Source organism: Zonotrichia leucophrys, chromosome 1A (assembly GCF_028769735.1).
Source record: "Zonotrichia leucophrys gambelii isolate GWCS_2022_RI chromosome 1A, RI_Zleu_2.0, whole genome shotgun sequence".
Lineage (NCBI taxonomy): Eukaryota > Metazoa > Chordata > Aves > Passeriformes > Passerellidae > Zonotrichia > Zonotrichia leucophrys.
The window spans coordinates 36194404-36216429 of NC_088170.1; the positions used below are offsets into that span (position 1 = coordinate 36194404).

The 22026-nt window shown below is 49.0% G+C and overlaps 1 protein-coding gene across 2 annotated transcripts; it reads left to right on the forward strand.

Annotated features, from left to right (window-relative positions):
• Window positions 1-809: 809 nt before the first annotated feature.
• LOC135442439 (retinoic acid-induced protein 3-like) lies at window positions 810-8348 on the forward strand. Of its 2 annotated transcripts, XM_064702227.1 has the most exons (4): window positions 831-1890; window positions 4286-5241; window positions 6242-6285; window positions 6982-8332. In XM_064702227.1, the coding sequence occupies exons 2-4, from the start codon at window positions 4317-4319 to the stop codon at window positions 7072-7074; spliced, it is 1062 nt and encodes a 353-aa protein (XP_064558297.1). In that variant the 5' UTR covers window positions 831-1890; window positions 4286-4316; the 3' UTR covers window positions 7075-8332. The 2 variants fall into 2 exon arrangements, with proteins under 2 accessions (XP_064558298.1, XP_064558297.1); XM_064702228.1 differs by lacking the exon at window positions 6242-6285 and having other exon boundaries at window positions 810-1890; window positions 6982-8348.
• Window positions 8349-22026: the final 13678 nt, after the last annotated feature.

The following is a 22026-nucleotide window of genomic DNA, read 5'->3' on the forward strand; positions in this document are numbered from 1 at the left end:
TTAGCCTTCTGAAAGTACAGGTTATGCTTGATGACTGACTGTCATGGATTTCTCAGGCATTCTGAAAAATGTCTGTGTTACTTTTATATTTTCTCCTTTTTTCCCCCGATATAATTTGACATGGTCTATTCCATGAGGATTTTTGTGTCTGTGCAAATGTAGGGAAGTAGCTGGCAGTCCATAATGTGCTCTGACAAGATGTAAATAGGCTGGCAGTGACCAGTGACCTTTGAAAGCTTCTTGGGAGGCTTTCCTAAGACACGTTGGGTCCCACTGAGATGCTGCTAAGCTCTTCTCCATCTCTACTTATTTTCTCTTCTCATTTTTCATAACTGCCTCCGTCTTGGCTGGCTCACTAAGCCCAGGACCTGCTTTAAAGTTTAGATTAATTTCATGGAGAGAAACCTGGTATGTCCTTTCCTAAGAAGCCTCAGGATTTTGCACTGAAATAAAAATTGGAAGGACATGAAGAACTGTCTTAGGGTTTAGCATAGCTCACCCCACAGTGACTGCACTGTGTTGCCTTTCACTGGATGAGCCACTCATCCCTGCAGGTCCTCATGCACTTCTGTGGGGTGTGGAAGAGAGGACTCTCTCATATGAGTTTTTTGGCAGTCTCCACATGTGAGATTCAAAAAGAATCAGCACCCAGAAATAAGCCAGAAGCCCTAAAACAAACAAAATTAACAAGCAGATGAGACACCTGTGGGAATTTAGACCTCAGCACAGGCATGTGCAGCTGCTCTACCTCCACCCCTTGTTTTGGGAAGGAGCACAAACTTCGTGAGGTGAGGGTGATTTTTACATTTGGGGCTGTGTGTAGGGACCGAGTGCTTCATGTGGATAGGCCTTGATGTCAATTCCCTAATCAGGATAATGAAATACTCCCAGTGAGTAACATTTAAAACAACAAATGAAGTCACCAACACATTGGATATACTCGAGGATTTAGAGGGGGTTGTGCTGATAGGTGTGTCAGGCCAGAGGCATAAAATGTAGAGCAAGGGGGAATTTGTCATTGCCTGGGCCAGCAATTTGGACAAAGTGACTCAGTGCTGGCGAGCTGAACCAAACCTTCAGAGAGCAAGGCTGGTCTGAGTGAGACATGAGGGGAGCCAAGCTTCCCCTTCCAGGGAAGGAGCGGAGGAAAGCCAAGCTGCCCCTTCCAGGGAAGGAGCGGAGAAAAGCCAAGCTGCCCCTTCCAGGGAAGGAGCCGAGGAAAGCCAAGCTGCCCCTTCCAGGGAAGGAGCCGGTGGCTCTCGATGGCACGGGTGGAAGGGACAAGCAGAGCAGACGTGTTCCCACACACATTGCAGCACCTGTTGAGAAGGGCCCGGAGTAACAAACCATCTCCGATCCAGGCTTGCCACCCGGCTCTGGGCATTGCTCACACACCAAGCCTCCTCACGGCCTGCTTTGCAAGCAGTTTATCGGTCGGGAAAGCAGACAAAGACACAAAAGGCTGAGAGCAGGGAGGGGACGCACTGCTATTCCTAGTGGCGGTCCCCACCCACGGGTGCCAGGAGCCAGACAGGGGAGCACCTTATCAGGGCCCTGGCCGCGCGGCACTCCGCGCTGTCCCGGCGCTCCATCCCCACCCGGCCAGGGGTGAGTGCCCCGCTGACGTCAGGAGGCCTTACTTCATTTCCTGGCACCGAATTTTCCCCGCCGTGTCCTGTGGGAGAGGAGAGGCGAGGCGGTGGAACTGGAATAGGCGTGCTCGGCCCCACCTCCCCGGCCCTCCAGCTGTTAAAGCTCCCGCAGCGGCGGGCGCGGAGCTGCTGCTCGGCCGGGACTGCGGAGCGGAGGTGCCCGGCTCCTGGTGCGCTGAGAAAGTGCCTCTCCTGGACAGAGCCTCCCCGCTGCCTTCTCCAGGCAGGACCCAGACAGGTAATTCAGGCAGTGTGTTACAGGATCCAGGTTGGGCCTGCATTCCGCAGCTGGGTTGGGATGGCTGTGCGGGGCATGTTGTGTGCGGGACCTCAGAGTGCCTCCCGGCTGGGCAGAGCTCCCGGGACACGACTGGAAATTTGTGGGTGAATGGCTGTGTTTTATGTACAAGTACCAATGAAAAAGGAGGGTCAAGTTGGAGGGAGAAGACTCCTGCTCTCTCAAGCAAGAGCTGTGATTTGAGGTGTGCTGTATAAGCTACCACAGCACAGGTGTCTTTGCACGGACTGCAGAGCCCCTTGGAATTCCTAGATACTGCTGGATGAGCAGATTTAGCTTCTGAGGAGCAACATCACCAGGAGATGGGGTAGAGGCTCTTCATGCCTCATCATGCTATGCAGGACATCTACCCTGGAAAAGAAGAGAAGGCAGTAAAAATGGTTGCAAGTGGCCCAGTTCTCCAAGGCAGGAAGGTTATTTCCATCCCATTTGTTCCTGTGGCTGTGGCAAGCGCCACTTGCAGTCAGCACTGCAGGACCCAAAGCTATGGGTGTGCTCCGTGCTGTCACCAGGTCACTCACGCTGGTTCTCTGGGCTCTCCACGTGCCTCAACAGCCAACACCGGTCTGTATCTGCCACAGCTGTGAGCAGATAACCTAATCTAATCAACAGTAAATGTCTGTGGATAAAATTTTAGAATTTTCTCTCTAGATTTTCAGACATTTATTACTCACAATTTTCCAGATAACCCAGCTATCTGTGCAAGAGATCAGAAATCTCCAAAATTTTGTGCACTTTGATTGTGAAAACTCCTTCATGTGTTATCCACTTATTCCATGATCTCCATGGGAGTCCAAAGTTCCTGCATATTTGAATAATTTGCGTTTCATTGTAGCCAGCCTTTTGAAGAGCTGCACATCTTTTACGCAGTGAGGTTAGAAGCTGGAAAAATATTTCTCCAATTCAGTTAGAAGCAGATCCATTGAAGCATATGTGGGGCTGGGAGTGAGTCAGTGGTATTTTCACCCTTTGTTCATCCCTTGGTTAGATCAACTAACCATTTATTAAAAACACAATCTGCACTCACTGAAATCTGATGGAAGGGTTTGAGAACCAACTTCATGAGTGCAGTATGTTGTTCTGGAGCAGGAAAATTAAGGCAAATGGCACAGTAAGCACTAAAGTCTACATTTTGCGAGGTTGATTTTTTTTTCTCTCTATTAGATACCCCTGGTTTTCCAGTGTGGGTCACCATTAAGGACTAGTTGCTCAGGTTTCATTGTGATATTGTATCTAAACTCTTTTGATGGATTTTAGAGATTCAGGCCTAAGTGAGAAATTTAGTATTTAGAAATCAGTACCTGGCCCCTGGGGTCTAAACTCCCTTGGTGCTGTGATGTGCCAGAGGCCTCCGTGCTGTGGTTTCTGCATATGCTTCAAGCTCCCAAGAAAGTAGGGGACTTAATTCCCCTAAACAGGCCACTTAAGCTCTCCTGTCCCCTGGGAGACAGGATTGCTCAGGCAGCACTTAAGTCCTTAAGATGGGACAGCAGGAGTGTGTTAGGGACCTCGGCATCGTTGGCTTATGGACTCCTCACGCAGTGACTTGATAACTTCTCACACCATGAGCAGCATTGCCTGTGACAGGTCAGGCCTCTCCTCAGTGCAAGGCAGTGTCTTGGGGAGGAGAGTGTCTTTGAGACACTCCTTATTGCTGCACTGCTGTGAGGAAGGAGAGATACGAGTTCAGGGCTGGTGGTTGGTGGCCTGTATTTGCTGTTGAATTTGGAGTGAGAAGGGCTGTGCTGAAGGCATCCGGATTAGTTATCTGCAAGGCAAAAGGTGTTAAAGTTCCCCCTTCATTCATAATGGTAAACCAAAGCCAAAAGTGCCTCGGAGAATGTAAAAGGGGGGAAATGAACGTAAAAGAGAACAATGAGTTTCCTGTTCTGCATTGTTCATGTCTGAATCTCCCTGGTACAAGGTACTGATGTTGTTTGAACTTGTCAGAAGAGTGTAAATTGCATTATGACTACAGCCGCTCTTGTATCACAGAAATGACAAAGCAGCTCAGTCTCTGCACTGCAGGGCACCATGCAAGTGCCCTCTCCAGTACCTCACCTTCTCCCCACTCCTCACACTCCTAAAACATTGCACAACATCAGGCACAGTGCAGAGGCCATGCAAGGTGAATTGCCTCCTCCTGAGGGGCTTGGTTTGCCTTGATGGAGAGCCAGTGCCAAGCTTTGAGGTAACTCTGCTGCCATTGCCCCATGTCCTTAGCACTGTGGTGTCCTTGCCCAGGGGGATGGAGGTCTGTCCTGCCTCTCCTTCCCCACTGCTGACAGTTCCCAGATGGTTGACGTGACAGCCTGTGCTTTCTCTTTTTCTGCAGCTTTGGAGAGGTTGTTCAAGAAGGCAGGAAGATGACAACGTCGCCTCCGCCGGGCTGCGGCAACATCGGTGCCGACTACCACCTGCTCTGTGACATAGAGAAGGCCTGGGGGATTGTCCTGGAGTCGCTGGCAGCAGCAGGCATCCTCATCACCATTTTCCTCATCTGCTCGCTCTTCTTCCTCATCTGCAAAGTGCAAGACAACAGCAAGCGGCACATGATCTCCGTCTATTTTTTCTTTCTTTTAGGCACACTTGGCGTTTTTGGCCTCACTTTTGCCTTCATCATTAAACTCAATGACAGGACTCGTCCCACTCGCTTCTTCCTGTTTGGGGTCATCTTTGCCCTCTGCTTCTCGTGCCTCCTCACCCATGCCTGCAACCTCAACAAACTAGTGAGGGGAAGAAAGCCCTTCTCCTGGCAGGTGCTGCTGCTCTTCCTTGTTTCCTTTGCCCTGGTACAAGTTGTGATCAGCATCGAGTACTTGGTCACCAGGTTTGTAAACCAGAGAGAAGACTTCCTGAAAATGGATCGGGAGAATACCAACAAGGACTTTGTCATGCTTCTGATCTACGTGCTCTTCCTGATGGCTCTGACCTTCTTGGTTTCCATGTTCACATTCTGTGGGCCATATAAAAACTGGAAGAGGCATGGGGCACACATCTTTGTTACTGTCCTGTTCTCCATTGCCATTTGGGTGGTGTGGATCACTATGCTCATAAAAGGCAATACGGTTTTAGAAAAATACACGTGGGATGATCCTGTTGTGGCCATTGCTCTGGTGTCCAATGGCTGGATTTTCCTGATAATGTATATTGTCCCCGAAATTTGTTTCCTCACTGCTCCTGTGAAGCTAGAGGACTACCCTCCAGAAAATGACTTCTGCCAACCCAAGTTCATAAAGCAGACAACTGGAGTGGACAACCGTGCCTACACCCAAGATGAAATTGTGCAAGGTATGGTGAAGTGGATGACTCCACTGCCCCCCCACCCCTAAGTACACAAGCACCACTCATGACCTAAGAGAGGTGGGAGAGCTACAAGAAAATATCTGAAGATAATATGATATGATATTCTAAATGAGAGGCTAGGAAAAAGTTTCAGACTGATGAAACTTTGGGAACGTCCATGCAAATTAATCTCCAGACGTGAGGGAAATGAGTGAGGACCAATGCAAAGCAATGTGTAGGAGCAGTGACTGAGTAGGAGACCTGCTGCATGTCAGGGCTGAAATATAACTCTTTATGACCCTGCTGTGTCTGGGAAGTCCATGTTAAAAATCAGGAGGGTTTTTGGTCCCTTAGTGGTGTATCAGCTCTTCAGGCCTATCTAGGTTATACCTTGGAGGTTATTTATTCCAGTTCTGATCAGGTTCCTACATCCATGTAAGAATGAATCCATCATTCAAAAAGGAGGCAAGGAGGTCTTTCTTTTCTGTATCAATCTTTTGCCTACTTGGACAAAGCAAAATGTTTCTATCAATTGAGGTTTCCCAAACCTGTGGGTAGTAGATGTGATTCCTCTGGGTGTGGATTTGCTCCTGGTATCACGGTTCCTCCACCTGGAGTCAGACCCCCAGGTTTGTGAGAGAATAGCCAAGAAAGGCTCTGCTCTCTCAGGGAATACCCTGAAGGGGGTCTTGTGCATGCAAGTGGGAGGGATTTGGCTGGTGGTGGTGACAGTAATTGTGAGGCAACAGGAGGTGTCTAAACTCCAAGGCCACCTGTGTCCTGTAATTTGCAATATCATCCATTTCCTGCTTTCAGAAGGAAATATTTCATGTCCTCCACCTAGGGATTTTAGCCCATTCCTGCCTGCACACTGCACAGTTAGACCAGTCTAAAAGCAGCTGCTCATGTAGCCACAGATCCTCTGAATGTCCCTTGATGTGATATTTCTTTGCTCCTGTGTAATGCTAATGCACTGACTCTCCCCTGCCTTTGTCTTGTGACACAGGAAACATCAACTACTCCCCTTACGCTTCTCACTTTCAGATGAAGGTAAGTTCATGCGACTGTCACCCCTTTCACCACAGGCAGGCTACAGACTACTCTTCAGGTGCGGGAAGGAAGGGAAGGAGAAGGGGCAAAGACAGATGGGCCTAGAGCAGGCTCTGTGAAGGCAGGCCTGAGCTTTGCATGGAGCCAATTCTATGCCATGTTCATGGAGGTGCCTGTGGCTGGACAGAAAGAAAGAACTACGCCATGTCCTGGGACATGGGAAGGCAAGAGGGGCCCAATGTAAAGAGGTTATGATTTTCAGTACTTTGGGATTTGGTACTACATAAGAAGTCCTCTCTTCAAGCACAGTTCCTACAGTAGACTGTGCCCTTTCGTAGGAGAGTGTGCTTAGTTCCTCAGCCCATGCCCTGAATGTATTCCCACCAGCAGACAGTGCAAGTTGCAGTGCAGATCCAGAGCAGGCAGTCTGCATGTCCACCCATCCATGCAGCAGTCCTCCTTCAGACCACAGCCTAGCCAGGTCTAGGAGCTCATATCATGTTCCCACATGTCCTCTGGTGACCTGTCTTCATCACTAATTTGTTCTGCCAGGATCCTCTTCCACAGCCTTATTGGTCACATTCTCAAGAAACCTTCAGCTCTGTTTTTCCCTTCCTTCCTTTTTTTTTTAATAAGCCTTGTTTTATTGCTTCTGTCCAGTTTTCAAAGGTAAAGACTTCTGTGCTTCCTTTTCAGGCCATTGAACCCCAGAGTGATTTCTCCATCCCTCGCCCCAAGGCCCGGACAAGCCCATACCATGACTACACTGGTGGGAAGAGCCCCATGTAGCAGCTCCACAGTGAGCAGAGACTGAGTGCACCTCAGCAGAGGCACAGGGAATGGGCCACGTGGTGACAAAGGAGATGATCCTGCAGAAGAGTCAACCCACACCAGCAAAAAAGGGGAGGGATCCTCTTTCCCCCACACAGGCACCTTTGTAGCTCCCTGCTATTCTTCAGACACAGCTTTCAGACACAGCCCTGGCCATCCTGTCGCTGTTCACTCTGTCTCCATGGAATGGAGCTTCTCTCTTCTGATGGAAGAGCATTCTGGCCTATTCCAGCAGGAATGCTAGAGAAGCAGGAAGATCATCAGCTGGGTCTGTGACTGGCTCTGCCCGAGACAGGGCCTGCTTTAATCAGCTCAGGGGGTGCCTGCACCCCTCATCTGATGGGAGAAGAGGAAGGAGCAGGAGCATCAGCCCTACACATTCCTTCCTCCTGTATACCCACACAGACATCTCAGGCACTACTGAGGCACTACTTTACCTATCCCCTGTTATTTTTGTGCCCACTCCCAGCCCTGCCTGGCTGTCCTCCAGAGATCAGTGAAGAACAGACAGAGAGAGAAATAGAATATTCCATATTTCATATTTGCTTCCAGCACCTTCCTCATCATCTAGGGGCCATGCTGGAGCTGGGGAAGAAAACTTAAAGGCATAAAACCATCTATACCAATTTACCCTGACACATGTTCCAGTTCATGTTCCAGTTCATGTCCTTTCCAGCTCTGGCTCTTGCCCATGTGCCTCAGCTGAGCTCCCCAAGGTGCCTGTCCCCTGCAGACTCTCCCTCCCCACCCCAGCCATTCCAGGCTGTGGATCCCCAAAGACAAAGCCTCTCCCATGTGGCTCCTTGCAATACCGTGGTGGGATATCATCCTGTGAGCCCTGGATCTCGGCCTCTTCCTGAGCCTGTCTGTGGCATTTACACAAACATTTCCCAAGCAGCCAGGTTACAGAGGGCAGACACCCTTCTACCCAGCATGAGTGAGCAAAAGTGTGTGTGTGTGTGTGTGGTGTGTGGACTGCACCCTGGTGATGAGCAATGAGTCTGCAGAGTTGAATCATTCTGTGACCTGCTTTGCATTTGATAAATAGCTTTCCATGGTATTTCATCTGTAACTACAGAGAGCTCTCCAAGTGGGTGTGTGTGGTACACTGGCGTCTGACACAGCTGTATATTTATTTAGTACTTTGGATATGGACTGTTTAATTAATAAAACCCAAATGGCCTGTCTATGAGAAACTGCTGTTCTTTCTTGGGAGTGTGATTCCTGTCATGGCTGGTGGGGTGACAGCAGCAGCTCTCCATGGGTTGGAGTGGGCCAGCTCTGGGAGGTTGCACTTGGGGGAAAATGGCAGAGAGGTGCTGCTTGGAAGCTGTCATTGTGGCCCAAAGATCAGCTGCTTGAGGGTGCAGAAGAAGGGTTAGTAGCTTCTCCATGCTACTTTTCTTGAATAAAGTTGATTAAATGTTAGGAGTGCTTAAGAAATGAGGAAATACAAATCCAAGCCACAGCAAGCAAATGCCAGAGGAAAGATGTGAACTTTTCATCACTGTGCATGTCTGTGTCTGCTGTGTCAATACTCCTGTATTTATTCACTTGTCTCTTGTTGGCTACTTGCATGATCAAGAATAGGAAAGGAGCTTGTAGGTGTGTAATTCAGTTTGTAAAAAGATGTCTTTCTGAATACATGTAATATTTTTGTTTGAAAGTAGAAACAATATCAAAGCAAAATCATATCAGTGCAGATGATAATAATTTTTAAACCTCCTGATACTGTGAGGCTGTAATTTCCCTTTTTAGAGAATACTCTCTGATGAGATTCTACATGGTGTGTTATGCTACCACATACCTTTGTGCTTGGCAAGCAAACCCCTTCCTCAGGCACAGTGAATCAGGCAGCCTGGGTCTTCCCCACTCTGCCCACCAGCACTGAAGGGCAGCACAAGGACATCTGAGGCTTCTGAATCCCCTGGCATGAGACAGATCCCTCCTAAGGATTGATTTTGAAATGTATCACAGGATAACTTGCCTTTTTCTAGTAAATTTGAGGTGGAAATTATGCTAACCATCCCTCCTTTCTTCCACCTACACAGTCTACAGGTGTAACACAGGATGAGGGAGAAACTCAAGGATGCCAATATAATATTGAAGAGCAGGCTGGGAAAAGGGTTTGTGAAGCCCTGATGAAACTTGTTAACTTGTAGACTGAAGGTAGGAGGGATATGCTTGAAACAGTACCTAACTTTCAAGAAATTAGCTTTTCAAGCAGATGTGGTGTCATTGTAAACTGTAGTATGTCCCGGGATGATTCAAAAATGTGTTGAAAGAGAGGCAGCTCCTCTGCTTCAGTGCAGTCTGGTGGAGCAAAGGAGCAGGCTATCAGGAGAAACAGGAGTGAAGTGTGCTCTTACCATGTGTTTTCCACATCCCAGACACTTGCCAACTCCTTCACTAACTGCCACAGACCAGAAAGTGCCTCCCAATGTGCCTTGGCCCCAGAGGCAGCAGAGCTAGGAGGGATGAGGCATCCTATGCACTTCCATTGATTCAGGGCATGGTGATTTTCTTGATTATTTGGTTGTTACTGTACATGCTGCTTGGCAGAGAAGGAAAATCTCCCTCCCTGGATTTAAGAGTCCCTTTTAGAGCAACTTTTGAAACCTCTTTAATGACACAAATACTAATCTGCCCAGAGTTATTTTGCAGTTGTTTGATACTAAGGCAGCTTTGTGTGAGAGCTCACTGAGATGCCAAAATAAACATGAGTTTCTGTGGAACTTTGCACTGCTGGGTAAGGGGTGCTGCCGTGCTGCAGGCTTCTCACTCCTCAGGAGAGACTGCTGGAAAAGCAGCAGTTTCCTCTCTCCTTGTAATTGAGCTTAAACCAAACCAGCTGCCACTTAGTCACAAACACACAGCCCAGGGAAATCCTAAACTGGTTGGGCCAGACAGACTAGACCCAAAAGGAGCAAGTGAGTTGAGGAGGCAGGATCCTTGTGCAGTTTCTTCTGCAAACCTGCTCACTAGGGGCCTGTAAGCCCAGTCAGGCTCATCCCTATCCCTCTCCCTTGGTGGTGGTGCTTGCAGGTGCTCTGCCTTCGGGGCCCTCTGCTTTCCTGTCCCTCCTCTCCCCATTGAAGGAGACCAGAGAGCCAGAAATGTACACACCAGAGAAGGGTTGGCACAGAGCACACCTGGGTTATGAAAGCAGCCAGGATTATCAGGAGGCAGGTTAAACTGCTGAACTTCAGGTCAGCGGTGTCATGGGAAAAGAGAAAAGAGGGACAAAAACACTGTTTGGTCCCAGGACCTTCAGGGTCACCATCCCATGGCCTTGCCAGGGCTGCAGGGCTCCATGTGCCTGGCCAGGAGTGAACACGGAGGGTGCAACAAACCCTTGGAGCACAGACCCATGCCAGTGGGGACACAACTTGGAATGGGGAGGAACCTTGCTGGGGTCACCTCCCAAGTGCTCCCTGTCCCTTCTGGCAGCTGGTGCCAGTGCCACCCTCCCTAAACAAGATATTTCTCTGGGAGGGATTCACCATCTTCCCATGAGTCCCGTAGTCCTTGCTGTGGCACAGGGGTCATGAGTCCCTCTTCCTCAGCTGGGGCTGCTCTCTCCAGGCTCACAGGGCCAGGTGATCACTTTAATCAGATCTGCTCCACAAGGAACAGAATCACAGGGCCACAACTTGTGACAGCTTTTGGTCCAATTGTGCGTGTTGCTCCTTTGCCAAAGGTGACTGACTGTCTCACAGCAGGGCTGACAGCACAGGTGGTGTGTCCAGTGCCCAGTTACAGCAGTCACCTTCTCCCATACTAACCTTACATTGGAGGTTGCAGTGTTCTCATCACACTGGGCCAGAACCAGAGGTAGCTGAAGAGGAGCAGTGCCTCCCATTTTCCTGTCCCTGACAGAGGCAAAGTGAACAGCGGGGAGCAGCCTCCTTCAGCCATCCCTGGCAGCTGCACTACAGCCTGTGAGCAGCACCTAGAGGGCACCAACACTCGGGAGCAAGAGACAGCTTTCAGCCCACCCTACACTTCCACTTACACTCTGCTCTTACACACACACACTCCCCAGGGAGGGACCGATTTTGCAGCTCCTTAAAGACAAACCAGAGCTCGAAAAGCGGCCATTGTGAAAGTCGTGTGTGAGTAATACATGGGATGCCTCTTGCTCTATTCTGCCCCAAGCAGAATATTCTGCTCCCTTTAAAGTGTAAGCTGACAGAACATGCAGGGAGCTGGTGGTTCTGAGAATCCACAGAGTTCTTCCTTGTTTCCAGCTCTTTCCTATATTTTAGTAGGTTTAGTGGTACTACAGAGTCACTCAAAGGTTTTGGTCAGATGGGACTTCTGGAGAGCTCCAGTCCAGCTTCTGCCCTGAACAGAGCTCATCTCCAAGACCAGTTTGAGGTAAGCTTTGAATGTCTCCAAAGGCAGAGATCACACAGCTTTTTGGAGTTTGGGGTCCCTATGCTGGTGTCTGACTGCTCTCATTGGGACTTTTTTTAAAAACCTGTGTCTAATCAGAATTTCCCTTCTTGCAACTCCTCTGTCATCCTTTGACCTTTCACCATGCACATCTGAGGAGAGTCTGGTCCCATCTTCTCCACAGCACCCATGTAGTTAATGGACAAGAGCTCCCGGATCCCCCTTAGCCTTTCCTCCGATGACTAAACAGCTCCCTCAGTCTTTTCCCTGCTGACATGGTCCAAGCAGCTCCCAAAGGTCTCAGCAGCTCCCCTGCCAGACTTGTTCCCCTTGATCAAGCTCTGTGGCAGTGAGAGACCCAAATTGGACACAGTACTCCAGATAGAACCTTCTGAGCACTAAATAAAAGGGAATAACCAATTCCCTCACCTTGCTGGCTCAAGCCTTACTCAGACAGCCTGGAATGTTGTTAGTGTACATTGCCATAAGTGTTCATGCTGGACAATGCCTTCTTCAGAGTCATTTTCCCCAGCACCAGCTACTCCCTTTGCCCTGGAGGAGCTTGTGTGGGTTATAAATAGAAGGGACTGAACAGTCCTGAGCTTCCCTCTGTAAGGCAGGTGGTTTTTGACTGGAGCCAGAAATAGCACCCAAGGCCACTGAGCTGAGGGCTGCATTGGCAGCTGCCTCTCCTAGAAGGAAGCCCTGGAGAAGGAAACCCAAGAGCACCTGCTCAAATTTGCCTGCTTTCTGGGGCCCTGAATGCAAAGTGGAGGTGTGCCTCAGCAGCAGCCAGCCCAGCCCTTGAGTGCCACCAGGTCTGTGTCCCTGCACCCAGGCTGGGGCTGGTGAGCAGCTGCACTCAGTGGAGCTGTGCACTCTGGGCACCCAGCCACGGGGACTCAGCTGCCTCTGCCCCGAGCAGCCTGTGACACTGCTCTGGCAATGAGGGACAGTGGCCACCAGAGTCTCTGCTGGGGTCCCTGCCCCACTCCAGCCCTTGGTTCCTTTGGGCCTGGGACACGTCTTGTCCCCTCTTCCTGCCTGCGACACACTCACCCAGTACTTTCCTATTTAGGATTCTTTCCCTCCCTTAAAGTCAACATGCACTGCCACAAGCAGTTTCTAGGGAAACTGGTGTTTGCTTTGCTTTTGCTATGGTGATGAGTGAAGCGCTCTGCTAGATGTGAGTGCCATTTTCTACAAGACATTCTGAAGGCATGGAGCAGGAGCTGCCCTCGTGTCTGACCAGGCTGATTTTACCTGCATCTGTCTCCAGAGACAGCCAGGGCTGCGCCTGGCTGAGTGGTTTCTCCCATCAAACTGGTTACAGGTGCATTTGAGGAGAAAGCAAAGGCTGTGCCTTACAAAATGGGCATCTTGCTCTCCAGCTAATTAGTCAAGAGCTGAAATAGAATGCTGTGGCTCCAGCATACGTTGCTGTCTGCTGTTTCAGAACAGTCTGTAGTGAGGATCATATGCTTGAGTACAGAGAAATGCTGGAAATTTTTGATGAGATCTCTAATCATGGACAGAAAAGGACCTCAATATCCACTGGTACTGCTCCTTGCTCAATGCTGTAAGAAACAATGTTTTCCTGAAAATCATCTCTTTCCTGGTTTTGCCAGAGTGATCAGGCCCACGTGAATCTCAGAGGTTAGGCACCGAGGGGCTGCTCAGTGTCACTTGATCATCCCAGGGCGCCCCTATAATCCAAAAAGCAGGCTGTACCTGCAGGCACTCTGCTGAACCTCCCTCTCTCACAGGCTGTTCGTCACGTCCTCTGCCCCTACCGCAGCCATTTGAGCCTGGTGCCAAGGGCGACATAAACGAGGTGAGCCGGGTCCGAGAGTGATCCCAGCACCTGCCTGCGACCCACGGTGGGTGGGCCTGTCCCGCTGCCCTAACTGTGGCAGGATAGGGAGGGAGGGAGGGAGGGAGGGAGGAAGGAAGGAAGGAAGGAAGGAAGGAAGGAAGGAAGGAAGGAAGGAAGGAAGGAAGGAAGGAAGGAAGGAAGGAAGGAAGGAAGGAAGGAAGGAAGGAAGGAAGGAAGGAAGGAAGGAAGGAAGGCGGTGGGATCGGAACCCCGCGGGCGGCTCCTGCTGCTGCCATTCCGACAGCGGCCGCCGGGCGGCGCCCTTGCCCCGCGGAACGGCAGGGAGGGAGGGGCTGGACCTGAGCGGGGAAACGCGCCCGGCTCCGGCAAGAGCCGAGCCCAGGCAGGACAGCCCGCGCCTCAGCTCTGCTTTGGTATTAAAACTCTTAATATCATCATCATCATCATCATCATCATCATCATCATCACTACTACTATTATTATTATAATTATTAATAATAATATTTTAATAATATTATTTCATGGCCTTACACTGAACTTCTGTAAAACTTGCAATTTTGCCACCATCAAATGATTTCTTTGATTCAGCATGCTCCAATTTAAAACAATCCCAAAAAACCACAAGCAACTATAACTTTCCAGCTGAAAAAAGGAAGCTTGTCCACTATGATGTTCTGCTTGTTTTATACAGCAACATGAAGAGCTTGTCTCTGAACTCGCTTTATTTCAGGCACAGTGTAGTTGGATTTCAACCAGCCCGTTCCTGACTGTCTGCACTTCAGCTGCTGGAGGGAAATGGCTGCCTGGAGAGGCTGCTGCCCATCTTTGCTTAGGTGTCTGGTCAAGGAAGATCAGTCAGCACCCAGACCCTGCACTGCAGATTCCTGGCGCTTCACAAGGCTGCAGGACATGGGCAATTTCTTGGTGGGCATCAAGTGGGCATGCTTGTGTCAGACTGACTGTCCAGGCAGAGTAGAGATCACCAGCTCTGCTCCCCATTCTGTGCAGCCTCCCAAATGGAGGCCACCAGCTTCTGGGCTGGCCTAGGTGGGACTATGCCAGTCAGAAAGCCAGGAGACCCCCAGTGTTAAAGCTGTGGTATCTGGTAACAACGTGGACAAATCTATTACACAAAGAAGAATCAGGTCTTTGTCCTTTCTCCTCCTCACCCATCACCACCATCAGCACTATGTACAGAGACTGTGCTGTGGTTCTCCTTTGTCACATCCAGACTTTTGGGTCAAAATCAGCAAATGATTTGTGTGAGATGAGACATCGACAGGGCCAAGATTAAATGCCCAGTCCTTAAGCACAAGTCAGCTCACAAGCAGGTGGATTCACTGATGCAAGGATGTGGGTGCTGAGCCAAGGCATGCTCAATTCTTCAGAGCAGAGGCTGATGGAAGGACTGTGGGACAATCGTAGCACTGCTTCAAATGACCTGAGAGGTGTCGACTCAGTTTGTGCAGCATTGCAGTGCCACTGCCCCCCTCTCTGTGACCCTGCTGCTGCCCCAGGCGGACATCGGCCCTACTGCCCGCTGTGCTTTGGTGAATTCCCCGAAAGCCGAACAGAAGCGTGTCCGTGTGCGGGCACGGAGCCGGGATCCGTGTGTTTCACCGGGACACCGGCCCCTCAGCAGCCGGGCGGGGGCGCTGCGGTACCGGCACCCACCGTGGGCACCGGCCCCGCTCCTCCGAGCCCCCCAGGGCGCACGAACACACACCACAAACCATTTCTGACCCATTCAAAGCGTTCTGAGCTCACACCAGATCAGTCGTTCGTTCCCTGGTGGTGGTCACATTTTTCATCCCACAGCAGTAGTTCTAATGCCAGATTTACTGAGGCGTCTAGCCCTGGCTCTGGCTACCAAATCCTCGGACAAGAGGGGTAGGCGGAGGGGAAAGTCCTCTCTATGCAAGTTTCATGAGGAGTTTTTTTACTTTTTTTGAATATCATTTGTCTTTATCGTCTGGTAATACTCTCTAAAAGTGGAATCAACTTTATGGAATGAATGAGGAAATGCTGAAAGAAGCTGCATGCTCCTTTACAGGATCCCAGAGATTAAACGCTTGCTAGTGTCTCGCCTGATTTCTCTTTCACAGTGCACTCTTCAAATGTAGTCAGCTTTTGGAGCATGCTCTGCCTCCAACTGTGCATACAATGCTCACACTGAAATTAATAGAAGCATGATGATACATTTGAAGTGAGGACGTTGGGGGAAAAAAGTTAAATTCTTACAGGTACAATCAATGGCAAAAGTTTTTTTGCCTTTAGTTCTTTCCTTAGAGACATCTATAGGTCTAAGTACCTAAGGAATCATTTTTATGGCTGTATGTGTCTTAGCATAATCCTAAGAAATAAAAAAAACATGAGCTTGGAAACATAAGGATTTAAAAAACATGTCTTTGTGGCCTCCTTCTTAACAGAGATTTGTTACTGTGTTTACCCCACTGTCTCAACCCCAGTCCTACCCTGGGGAATGGAGAACTGTTTGTGTTTGATGGGATCATCACAACACACATGGACAAGGTGCTGGTCACCAGTTTGCATTGGTGACCTTAGATCTGCTATTCAGAAATTCTGCTGTCTTGTTTTGATATGTCTTTTGAGTTGCTAAGAGTCCTTCAGAAGGTCTTCGACATTCACATGTTTATCCTTCTGTCATGATGGGGAAATGATACTTCCCACATTGAGGGCAGAAGGTGAAGGTCAAATTTTCACCATGCTGAGGTGATTGCTCACCCACACACCCAGGTGAGCTGCTCTGTGTCACTCAGAAAAGACAGTCACCTGGGCTGCTTCCAGCCAAGGACTCGAACCACAGGAACTGGTGGAGTCACCATGCCTGGAAGTGTTAAGAAAACCAAGTAGAGATGGAATTTAATGGTATGGCTTAGTGGGTATGGTGACATTCAATCGAAGGTTGCACTTGATGATCTCGGGGATCTTTTCCAAGCTATGATGCTGTGCCCTCCTTCCCCTCCCTACAATGGAGAAATGCTCCCACCAACATCTGGTTTGCAGGACAGAGGGGCCCAAACAGATAGGACAGCTCTTCTGAGCAGCACCTTACTCAGAAGGAACACTGTTATCAAGTATAAGGTTTCAGATCCCTTCCTGGAGGAGGATGTCCTTTCACCTAGCATTGCTCATCTGCTTAAATGGAAGCCTCTGTAGGAAGAAATGAGGAGGGTGAAAATATCTGGATGCTCTCAGGGCACAGAGTAAGGGGAGGTTTGATATAGGTCTTCCCATTGAGGCAGTCCTGTTGTCCCTAGCAAACCAACTGCAAACCAAGAACAGAGGCTCCCACTGGCAGCTGGACCCCAGGATCTCCGTGGACCCTCCCCTCCAGCACGGATACTTGGCCTGTCCTGCCCTACCAGTTAGGGGAAGCAAGTGCAGTTTCCCAGAACAAGCTGCATGCCTGCCACTTCTGCTGTGCAAAGCCAGCCAGCAGCATCTTGCTGCAGAGATTTCATAAGAGGGAGGAAGTCATGGGTTAGTGGCACTTGGTCAAGGGCTTTTCTGGCTGCAGCTACACCTGGCTGAAACTCCCAGTCCTTGTCTCATGAGCTGGACCAGATCTGCAATCATGAGCAGACACCAGGGGCAATGGGAGCATCTCCCAGTCAGGCAGAATGACCTCCTGTCTCCATGGACAGGGGCTGGGATGCAGCTCCCTGCACCCAAACCATCCATCCTCCCGCTACACCCTGGCCTCCTCCCTAGTGCCCATCTGCTGCCCTGGCCAAGGGGAGGAGAAGAGCAGGAGTGGAATGTAATCCTGTCACGTTGTGCTGACAGGGAGCATTCATCCTTTGCAGCTTCCTCTGAGCATCTGTAGCACTGCTTTTCCTGTCTCAGCTCTGTCCAGCTCTGCAGGTGAATTCCTGAAAGGGCTGTGAACTAACTGTGCCTTCCTAAAGACCTGAAGAATGAGGACATTATTTACTTTGCTTGTCGATGGGCATCAAATGGTGTGAAAGAAATGTATGCCTCAACTCCATCACTATCTGGGACCAAAATAGCAGATAAAAGGAGAAAATCTGTGGGAGTTATCATTATATGGAGTTGCCATGGAAATAGCATGAGAGAACTTGGAGGAGAGCTGACACACTATGTCTCCAGGAGGGCATAAATCTCCAGCTAGCCTCACTCCTTTTTATCACATTAACAGGCAATTTTTTTTGCTTCAGCAAGAGGTGGGAAAACATCAAAGCACAGTTCTGACATTTTTGTCTATCCCTTGATTTCTCTGATGCAGACCTCCATGACCCCTCAAGAAACAGAAAAGTGAACCTTAATGCTATTGGTAAGTTGCCCTAGAAACCATTTAATGATTTCAGTAAAATGGTAAGAGGGATGTAATTTTAAGCAGAAAATATTACTGACTTTTGTGAAATCGTATTTAAAAAACCCCTTTATTAAAAGTGTACTATTCTTTCTAAGACTATATGTTCTAAGACTTTTTTTTAAATAAAAAAATATGCTCTTCATTTAAAATGTTTTTTAAATGCTGATTTCTAAGGAAAAGCATTACAATTTGAAGGATCTCTTTCAGGTGAGGTTGCTGTCTTGTGCCATGGCACTGTTCTGGAAAGTCTGCTTTATTCTCTTCTCTCAGTTTAAAAATGGAATTTGTCAACTATCTCACCCCCCCCCCCCGATTGGGACAGGACAGCCAAGTCTGCTCCTACATCATCTCCTGAAACTTCCCAAACACAGCTCTGAGGCCCAATGTTGTATGCGGTGACATCCTCCTGCTGACAGGCCCAGCTCTCCCTCCTGCCCTTCCTGCAGGCCATGGGTCACTCCCTGGTGGCCTGTCCCCTCTCAGGGCCCTCAGTGGCGCAGTGGCAATGTGACCCAGAGTGACCCTGAGCCGCCACCTGGCTGCTGCATCCACTGCACCTGAGTATAGGTGTGCCAGTGTGAGTGAGCCAAAGCACTTCTGTTCACCAACAAAACTGTTCTCCATGCCTGTAAGGCCTCACAATTTGTTCTGCTGTATCATTGCTCCAATTTTGCAAAATGTTTTCCCAGGATATTGGTTTACCTGCCCTACCTTTCACCCTTTCCTGGGGCTTAGGCTGCTACAGGTTGTTACTGAGCACCTTTAGAGGCAAGAAGGACATTCAGCCTGCAGCCAGGCTCTACAGGCTGCAGAGGGTGGACAGGAAAGCCTGGAGCAGGCAGCAGCAAAGCCTTCATGTTTGTACCTGCTGCCTTTCAGCAGAGCCCTTAAGTGGAAAAGGAAAGATGCCTCCAAGGAGAGCTCATCCACCCCAGCCACCAGTACCAATGCATCAGCCCTGCCTGAGCACTGCAAGGGCAAGTGAGATGAAAGCAACCAGAATAGCAAGAGAGGAAGACAAAGAGCATAGAGTCCCCAAATGATCCTCTAAGAGGCAATTCAAGTTATGTTCCAGCTTTTGACCCAGTTATTTCTCAAAGCGCCATCTCACCAGCTGGATTTCCGCCATATTTGTGACTCCACTAGCAAAACCTGGAGCTCCAAGAGATATAAAGGCCTAAAAATTTCTGATTTTGAAAATCAGAATTGCTAAAGTCATGGAATTAATTGGTGTGGGGTGACAACTTTGGGCCAGGCTTCTTCTTTGGCTTATAGCTATCACATTTGCCATAACAGCTGCAATTTCAAGTTTTTTCCCAAGGCTGTCTGAAAGAAAAAAAAGAAAGGGGGGTTAAGGGAGGAAGTCTCTTTTGACACCTGCATTTCTAAGAAAAAAAGTCTTACAATTATCTAAGAACAAAACTTGTGTTAAATTCCTGTTGATTGTTTTGTCTCTTTGCTCAGCATCAATTTAATATAAAATTATACACATAATTTTATAAATGCTATTTATAAAGCTGTGGATACATATTATGCATATTTTGTGCCAAAATGAATCCATTTTTACCCTTATGAAATGACAAGTTCCAAACACTGAATAATTCCACAGGGGCTATTTTTAAGGCACTTGGTGGTGCATTTGTTGCTGAGTAGCATCTCTCTGTCTATAGCCATGGGAATAGACACCATTTTTAGCTCCTCATAATTCAGGAGCTGGAATCAGTCCAGAAGAGTTTGCCACAACAATTTGAAAGGCTATTTATGATAAAGGGATTTGTGGATTATGGGATCAAACATTTCAGAAAACAGTTGTGCTTACCTTCCCATCAGGACTGTCTGGGGAGCTCCTATTCATCCCCTTGCCCCATGTCCCAGGAGCAGGCTCTGCAGTCACAGGGAAACTCTGTCAGGGAGGCAGTTCCCTGGATATTTTCCTCATCTCCCTGGGGTGCTTGGTTGTGCCTTGTTGCTTTCAGCAGAGTTATCTGGGAGCAGGTGCCTTCAGCATTGCTTCAGGATCATTATTTTCATTTGTTTCTTTCCAAGGAAAGGAAAAACATCCAAACCCTTTTCAAATGTTACTGCCCTACCATCAGGAGTGGGAGTAACTTGAAAGGTGAAACAAAAGTCCCTGTCTGCATCTGCAGTTTTTTGCTACATTATGTGCATTCTGGGCTTCCATTCAAAATAAACAAATCTTTAAAGGCCAAAACCGAAATCATATGCTTCAGAAATAAGCCTGCATTTTTCTCTCTTATTCAGAAATAGCATCATCATGATGAAAAATAGATGAACTCCTGTTGCCTGTGAACAAACCAGCTCTGTGGAGAGCTGTCTCCAGCCAAGCGACTCCCGTGGCTGAAGACCTGGCCTTCGTTCCTGGATTCAGAGAGATGCCCTGTGCAGCTCCTCAGAAGCTGCTACAAACCACTCCTGCAGCTGAGAGGCAAAGCAGGGAGAGGGCACTGCCCGCCCCACGTGTGAGCAGTGCCACAGTGCCCCTGCCATGCCCAGTGAGATGGGAGAGCTGTGGCACAGAGCTGCACAGGGGTCAGCACACGGGCAGAGTAACAAATACACCAGGGAGGAACAAAACCACACCTGGGCACCCCCTGTGCTTGAAACTGCACCCATTTTCCCCACCTCTATTTGCTCCAGGCCCTGTTACCCCATTTGGATCAAAACCTGCAGGACTGCTTTCATCATTTTGCAATCAGCTGGGCAGGTTTCCAACTGGAGGGCGTTGTAGACCAGGTTCCCAAGACACAGCATCTCATAAAATTGTCATTTCTGTTTCCCTCCCTGCCCTGGGACAGGGAGGAGTGCTCAGAGCAGTCCCAGCTGCACTTTGTGCTTCAGGATTTCACCCCTCCAGGGAAGCAGTGCCAAAGATGTCCTCAGAGGAAGAGCATTGCTTTCCACAAAGGCGTATAGCCGAGTCTTGTGCAAAGCAGATGGCAACACATCGGGAGGAGAGTCAGGCGGGAATTTCCAGGGAGATCTTTGCTCCCTGGGCCCTGCTGGAGGGAGGAGATGTAGTCTGTCTCAAGGCAGGGCTGGAGAAGCTGGGAGAAATCTCTTCTGTGGGTAACAGTGCTGAGCCCCCACAGCACAAGCTCTAGTGAAAGGGGCTCATCAGTCTGCCATCAGCATCCAGCCAGGCAAGGGGCTGGTGAGAGAGGCACAGGGCATCAGAGACACTGCACTCAACCGCCCTCACGACACCCTCCCCACACGAAGCACAGCCTTCTCCCTCCCACACCTCCACAGGACTCTTTCTTCCCTGGGTTTCCCACACACAGGAATGGGTGTGCAGGTGTGTCATGGTTTAACCCTGGCCAGCAGTGAAACATCTCACAGCTGCTCGCTGATTCGCCCACCCTGGTGGGATGGGCAACAGAAGCAGAAGAATTAAAGAGAGAAAACTCCTGGGCTGAGATAGAGACAGTTTAATAGGTAAAGCAAAAGCCTCATATGCAAATAAAGCAAACCAAGGAAGGAGTTCACCACTTGCCATGGGCAGGTTGGAGTTTCAGAACACCAGGACACCAGGGCCGCATCACATGGAACAGCTCCTCAGCAAGGAAAATGACACCACTCTCAACATCCCCTCACCTTCTAACCCCATTTTATATGCTGTGTGGCCCCATATGGAATGGAATATCAGCTGGGGAATATCAGAACCCACCTAGCTGAATGGAATATCAGCTGGGGTTAGCTGTCCCAGCTCTCTGCCCTCCCAGCTGCTTGTGCATCCCTGGCATACTTGCAGCAAGAAGCAGAAGAGGCCTTGGCTCTATGCAAGCATTGTTCAGCATTGTTCAGCAAAAACAAATAGCAAAAACATCCTGTATTATCAACACTGTTTTCAGCACAAATCCAAAGCACAGCCCCACACCAGCTACTGTGAAGAAAATTAACTCCATCCCAGCCAAAATACACACAAAGTAGAAGCAAGGTGCTGGAAAATGAGAGGCATGGTAATTACCCAAAGAAGCACCACTGCAGTAACCATTCCCCTCAAAGAACCCAGACTAAAGAACACTATAGTTCGTTAAAGGTACTTCAATGAGCCAGCACATGTTGATTTTGAAAGATGTTCCTTCACAAAGCTGAGTCATAAATAAGATTGAGAGGGTCTATAATCAGTGTTTAAACAGCCTAGAAAGATCTACCAGCAAGGGAGTGTCCAAAATTGTCATGCTGTACACTATCTTTTATTTCAATGCTTTGCTTTAAGTAAAAGGCTTCATTTATTCTATTTGTCTGGGTACAATGCATTTCAAATTTCAGATCTCCTCTTACTCACAGCAAC